Source organism: Pecten maximus, chromosome 3, assembly GCF_902652985.1.
Source record: "Pecten maximus chromosome 3, xPecMax1.1, whole genome shotgun sequence".
Lineage (NCBI taxonomy): Eukaryota > Metazoa > Mollusca > Bivalvia > Pectinida > Pectinidae > Pecten > Pecten maximus.
In genome coordinates, this window is record NC_047017.1 from 36,526,998 (window position 1) to 36,534,663 (window position 7,666).

A 7,666-nucleotide genomic window follows, 5' to 3' on the forward strand; every position below is an offset into this window, starting at 1 on the left:
TTTTCTATATACATTTTGTATAAGAATGTGATGTGGAGGAATATTTTATAGTTTCTACATATAAAAACGTGATGTGAAGGACAATTTTATTGTTTCTATTTATAAAAAATGAGGTGGAGGATTATTTTCTAGTTTCTATATATAAAAACGTGATGTCGATGAGTATATCATAGTTTTATACATTGTATATAAAAAAAATGAAGAGGAGGAATGTTTTGAAGATCTATATATAAAAACGTGATGTGAAGGACTATTTCATAGTATAACTAAGAACGTTTGTTTTGATGCAGTAATTCTCTTGATATGTATATTATGTATAAACCGACACTCCTACATGTCAACCCTTCATACTGTATCAACACTCATCATCTCAATTAAAAAGCGTTTACGTTGTAGATGTATTTAACATTTCTGGGACCATATCTGAAATTTGCCCTTTTCTCTGTATTTACTGATGAAGAATTCAGTTATTAACGATGTTAAAGATAGATATTGATATCAGAAATGAAAATTTTATTTTGACTTCTGAAAATAAAAAGTATTTTCACTCCACCAGGATATGTTTTATGTGTGTTATATACACATTATACATATGTACATTACATATACGTTCGAGCATTAAGCAGGAGTAGCAAATATCATTCTAATACTCTGATATGTCTCGGCTTAGGGATAAAGCCTTCCTCAAAGTGACGAGCACTCAATTAAAAACTAAACTTTATTTCCCCGATCGGACTTGAAGAGGTATGGGGTCACCTGCCCGACCACATGGGTTTTCCCCGGGTACTCCGGTTTCCTCCCACAGTAAGACCCCTCGCGCACTTCCATCATGGGCCAACACGCGTGATTAATATAAGTTGATATAACTTGTTTCGCAGTTGTTGCAAAATAAAAAAGTTTACATATATAATTGGGAAACAAATATTAAAAAAGAAGATCAAATGCAAAATCTAAGATTTAGCCCTCTCTTATGATCAATGGTGCAGCAGGTACAATTATTACGCCCATCTTGCAGGGCAATGTCCTAATGATTCCAAGTCAGACCAGCCGTGATATGCTGACATTTTCCTTAGAAAGACACACTTTTTTTCTTCAGTAGACCTGTTTAACAATTAAAGTTAACGATACACAGAGGAAAAGCTAAAGCGACGTCAGGACCATTTTTGCGTTATTTTATTTATCATACAACAAATTTTTTCAAAGCATTAAAACAAATTTAATAAAAGCGAAACAAAATATGTCAACGGCATCAAAGCAATACAAATCATCATTTTAATATACTATTGTCAACAACAATGATAACAACTTGAAGGAAAACCAAAATGAATTGTATATAACAAAACGTTCCTCGATGTTTTCATGGAAATAACAATGGCGTTTTTATCAAAAGACGAAACCTGACGCACTTGCTAAAATCCTGTTATTGTGTAGAATTACCTGTGCCAAATAGCCGATAAGTAATAAATCGCACCTGCAGGGACAGCTGGACTAATATAGCCACTCGAGTCGATGATACAGTTTAATCTTGCAGCCGTTAATGAAATGACACAAATCGATATTATAGATGTCAAGTTAACATATGATCATCTCAGACCTGTCGACCAGTCATTTGACACTGAACTTTTAAGATAGCGTTTTGTTATGTATTTAAATGATCTAATCTTGCTTGTAACAATCTTTTTCATTGGCTTAAAATGCCCATAACGTAAAAAATGACGTCACTATTTATAACGTCTTTTTGTCTGGCTGATACAGAGGCCTAGTAATTTCGAAGAGAAAAAATCTGTTCAACAATTTAGTGTCATGGAGCTAAAACAAAGCTTCGAGACTTATTTAGGCGTTACAAGCAAAACCACGTTTAAAATGACCAATACCTGTAATACTTAGTAATCAACTGGGAAAATATTCCTGTCAAGTGCCCCGACAGGAATCGAATCCATGATCTACACTGCCTTACCAACTGACACAAAGAAACATGCGGTGTTAGCTGAGTGAGACAGCATTATACACTACACACAGGTCCTACTGACCCCGCCCTGTCTACACACCCCTTAGCAAATCATTGGATATGAAATACAACTACCTAGGCAGGAGCATGTCTTTTCAAATTGATAGTGTCACAACCATATTAAGATTTGTGAATTCATGTTGTACTCAAAACAGATAAAACAAGAAATATCTATTAAAAAAGATAAACGGCATAGTTTTAATGCTGGTGGTTATAATGCAAAACTGCTGGTGAAATAAATTAACGAACTAATTAATAACATATTAAGATATTCTTACGAACATAAATTGCCAGGCAACTTCAAGCACTAACTAGCTGATATGTGCCCAATGCTGTTCGCCAATTACCCATGGATATACTAAAGTATAGGTTTCACGATATAGTATAATTTTTTGTGAACACAGCACAACGAATCTTAAAACAAAACACAAAGTTCACAAATCTCAATCGTACCTGGACATGCAGATCCTTCAATGTTAACTAGGTATAGGCGAGCAATTGCTTTGTTTTTTTATCGACTTTAATTTGCTTACCATTGGTAAAACTTGTCTGTCTTTAAACCAACTCTCATTTAGCTTTCCTAGATCTACATACATTTGTACAATCAACTGAAGGATATTTTATTGCAAAGGCGGTTTTTCGGTCATGCCTCCAGGTAAGGCAGGGTTTGGAGCCGGTGGACCGTAGTCTCCACTAGCCGATGGCTGGCCACTATAGACTGGAGGTGGGATGTTCCCTAGCTGACCACCAGGTGGAGCGCCAGGGTGTCCGTACCCTGGCTGATTTGGAAGATATGTCGGCTGCATTGCCAAATTCCCTTGTTCGTTATTAGGTGGCTGAGAAACGAGTTGCTGTTGCCCTTGAAAATGTCCTTGAGGTTGACCTGTTATTGGCTGTTGGCCGTTAGGGTGCTGATACATAAACTGTTGGTTAGTGGTCGCCATGATGATCATTGGCTGTCCAACTGGCTGGGGGGCTTGTGCGACCAGTGGAGGTGCAGGCATATTTTGGGCGATGACACAGCATGTAATTGCTATCACAAGCATACCGATGCCACTTACAGTAGACAGGACGAAGGAATAGCCCAACGTGACAGGCTCGGACGTGTACAAGCTGTACAAGACACCGATGTTATTGTAGAAAGACAAGGCAAACCAGGTCACAGACGTCAGGATGAAAAAGGCTGTGAAAGTCAATGGATTTAATTAATTAAAAAGATGAAACTGTGATATCTGACGTCTTATACCTAGTAACCTGCTAATTTGATATTGTTATATTAGCGTCGTGAACATAACATATAACAAAAACGTGATTTTATGAAAAAAGTTCTAGTGTATTGTATATATAGTTACCGAACGAATCATTTAGTATATTAGAGGTGTATTATTTGGTTTACAGACTTATTTCTGGGTTATCGCGTGCTATATTCTGCCAGATGGAATAGGGTGACTATATTAGCGTTTGTTAATGTTGTTGTTTCTTAATGTAATTAATCATTACATTAATTAAGCGTTGTTATTAAAATAAGAGTTACAACAAACGATTCCATGAAATACCCCATATAGTACGTGAAGTATTAGTGTTTACTTTTTCAATAACGATATAAATAAAAATGATAATGATGGTATTTAGATGTTGCTTAGTGGCCGTTTTGGCAATCTCACTTACTCAAAGTTGTTATCTTAAAAATAAATAGAACAGTAATATATTTTGTGGCAACTTTAACTAAGTTTTCCTTGTGTATAAGCTTAATAGTCAGTTTTGTATTCCACGTACATTTGTACACTGTATCTGTTTCTATATTTAGATGTGCTGTCCAATTGTGTCTATTTTGTTAATTCTTTGGATGTCAGGAATTAATGACAATGCTTGTATTGGTGGCACAACAAACAACCAAACAAGCAAAAAACAGTAATATGAAAAAACAACAAAAAAACAACATTACCTGATACAAAGGAGAGGGCCGCTAGGTTTTTTATGATGGTCTTTTCTGGTCTTCTCCCATTTGTAGCTCCAACTATGCCCGAAATTGTTGTCAAAAGCATTATGATGGCTCCAATGCTCTGGCATGCGGCGAAGCCGAGATAATGTACTGAAACAGTAAATAATGTATCGGGGTCAATTTATTGATAAAATAGGCATTAACATAATCAAACGTTTTACCATGTTATCGGTTATTGTAATAATAAGGAGTGATATCTGGTGTGTCGGGGACGGAGTACGAATGTCGTAATAATAAGGAGTGATATCTGGTGTGTCGGGGACGGAGTACGAATGTCGTAATAATAAGGAGTGATATCTGGTGTGTCGGGGACGGAGTACGAATGTCGTAATAATAAGGAGTGATATCTGGTGTGTCGACGCAGTAAAAAGGAAATCAGGAGGCTGGTAGTATATCAGGTGCATGGCCTAATATTGTCGGGATTACTCTCTTGATAGTATTCCTAAAACTCCATCAGCTGACAGATATATTTTCCTAGAACAAGTAATCTACATGTACGTCCGATTCACATCCATGGATAAGGTACATCTCAACAAATAAGTCTACTTCTAAAATACTTGTTACGTGGATACATTGTATTCCGACAACTTGTAGAACATTATCATTATGAATATATCGATTGTGTAATTTTCAAACTATCCTGCCACGACAAACTATCCTGTCACGACAAACTATCCAGCCACGACAAACTATCATGCCACGACAAAATGTAACCAAAATGATGTCTTCAACATAGTAAAGAATATAGCTCACTGCTACAAATCAGGTTACATTGACAAGAACAAAATATCAAGTCACAATGACAAGTAGGAAAATTAGATAACAATGACAAATATAAGAAAATAGATCACAATGACAAATATAAAAATCAGGTCACAATAACAAGAGTAAAAAATCAGGTCACAATGGCGAGCATAATCGATGTTCAATACACTATTTTATTTTGAAATACTTCACGTCAAATTTGTTATTGTAAGAATTTCACATTTTTAGAGTGTTTCTGAGTTAAATCTCTTAAACCTCTATCAAAATACTGTTTCCCAGTTGAAGACTTTAAATGAGGAGCAGTCTAAATTGTGACGCTGGCCGTAATGTTATAATGTGTATGACTCTTACATATAAAACTATGGACGATGCAAAGGCCAGCCTAGGTGTGGCATACAAATGTTATATTGCAATTAATTTATTTTCAACCTAAACATCTTTCTGTTCAGTATGAAAAACATGAAAACTGATAAAAACACACCTGCATAAGATATAACGCCAGTAGAATATTTAAAGAGAGTTGTGGAGTAGCGGTTTGTTTAGAAATCAACTCTCGAGGATATGATCATATTTCCTAAAACACAACGTCTATTTTTATTGATATAACGGTATTATGTGTAACAGAAGTACTATGAAACTTACTTTTAACTTGGATACTACACAAGAAATGCGATTTTTGTAAATTTAAAACCAGTACATAATTATTACGATAATGGGCTGGCGGAAAAGAATCGATAATATCTGCCTAACTACGATTACGACAAAGAAAAAGAGGTATGTTTTAAATTCATTTATTTAACTTGAGAGCCGTTTCCCTGAAAACTGGACATGCATTTATCACGTTAGTCTCGTATAAACTATAACTTAAACGTTTTATCTACCATTAGGAAGTTATAAAATATGTAACCACTGGTAGATAAAGGGGTCTGTGTAAGGTGTTAGTTACAGTGATTACCAATCGTCTTTTCATTAGTAAATTGGTCATTATGATATCGTTGTTGATTTAACAATATGGAGGCGAAATCCCACATTAGACAGTCTAATCAGCGATATAAGTTGACATATATTGTTCGTGCCACATACTCCCAAACAACCTAAAATTCTAAAATTGCATACATGTATTAATGACAATCCAAGATGCTCATTCACACTCTCCTAACATTAAAATTACCACTGGCCTGGACGCTTGACCAGGGGAGTTCTTGAGACATCAGTGTATAAAAATAACTCGCCGAATTTATATTTATCGCGAGATTTGTCACGGAGCCGAGAACGAGGCTATAACAACGTGCACTGCACATAAACTACGCACATGGCTGTTGTTTACATATCGAGCATGCGCGAACTTGGCCTAATCATGCTTTCCTTTAAACATATTAACAGAATATTCGGGTAATAACAGAACAAAATAAACAAACGTAGTTTACATTTAAATACTTAATTTTAAATTGTAGCGATATGCATACAACAAAACACCGATAAAAGTTTAGATCGGTGAAGTTGATAATGTTCAAAAGCTAACCAGCAATCCAATATACGTCCGACAAAATCGGATTTCGAGTCTATTCTCTTTTCTTTTCAAAAGTTACAACGAATCAGTTTCTTTCCTAAGGAAATACTCGGGTTTTGCCGATTCCATTCACTTTTGCGTCTTTTTTTTGGCAGAATCTGTGTGCGTTTTCGCAGGTCCACACTTTCGCTGTTCCGCCATTTTGTATGGACTGTTAAATACGCCGTTGCATTTTGGGACTAATTTTCAGAGAAACTTGGTCCGGCAGCCACAGTTATTATTTTTGGGAATTCCCCGTATACTTTCATAAGTACACATTTTCTTTCAGTTTCTGATTAACGATAATCTGTTAGGTATATATCATGTACGAAAACTGTAAAAAGCTCAAAATGTAAACATTGATATATGTTTCTTCGGGAGTATGTGGCTTTAATACTCCCACTTTCGCAGTCTGCATTTATAATGTTCATACAGTGTATTACCCTAATCCGCCGTGCATTGAGCATTACCTGTGCTCCTGGAGTGATTGGTGGTGTTTTACGCCACATTAATGCTATAAATGATAACAATTGTATCGCTATTGTATTCACTTCGAAAAGAACATAACAAAATAGTGTTTTTAATTCAATGTTACGATGTTGGTAAGAGACGTCAATATTGTACTATAGAGTGTTGTTCCAAGAATCTAGCGTCATTGTTGCTACGCTGTTATTTATATCGTCATTGTAAAACTTTAACTGTGATAAAAGCATGGCGCCATTTTGTCATTGATTTCAATGCTGTTGATCACTTACTTGAAAATCCCAGGTAACCGATAAAGGTGAAACATACGTTCGACAGACATATCTGGAACACGCCGAAATGTAGCTTCAAACCTTTAATGTCCATCCAGTGGGGAGTGGCTAATCCCACTAACTCTAACAGAAACATCAAACCTACTGCCATCGTGGCAGCGATAACAGGTGTCTTAGCCATGTTGACAGCTATCCCCGCGGTTTGACACGAACAAGTGTCCTGATATAATTGTCTTCTATAATTGTCTCTGACACATGTCTTCCATGTACAACATTTTTTTTACTGCTCTTTGGAAACTCTACTATTTTGCGCTAGGTACACAGTACCCGATCGCCCTTTACCTTCTCTCGTTGTTTTTCCACGTGAATAACAAATGACATGTTGCTATGACAATAAATACACACTCATTTTTTTAACCATTGACGATTCATTGTGAATGATGTTCTCATATATATATATATACCAATTTTCAAAGGCATTTCCCTTATGAGCATTTATTTATTTATTTACTCTTATTTATTCATTTTTTAATTTTCCGACTAAAAATAAAGCTATGTGACAATATCATGTTAATTCACATGTAAAT

General features: G+C 35.7%; 1 protein-coding gene across 1 annotated transcript; it reads right to left on the minus strand.

The window, feature by feature from the left end:
• Nucleotides 1-1,151: 1,151 nt before the first annotated feature.
• LOC117324047 lies at nucleotides 1,152-7,427 on the minus strand. Its single transcript, XM_033879659.1, has 3 exons — nucleotides 7,080-7,427; nucleotides 3,954-4,100; nucleotides 1,152-3,191 (listed from the first exon to the last, which is right to left on the minus strand). The coding sequence occupies exons 1-3, from the start codon at nucleotides 7,258-7,260 to the stop codon at nucleotides 2,629-2,631; spliced, it is 891 nt and encodes a 296-aa protein (XP_033735550.1). The 5' UTR covers nucleotides 7,261-7,427; the 3' UTR covers nucleotides 1,152-2,628.
• Between the last annotated feature and the right edge of the window lie 239 nt (nucleotides 7,428-7,666).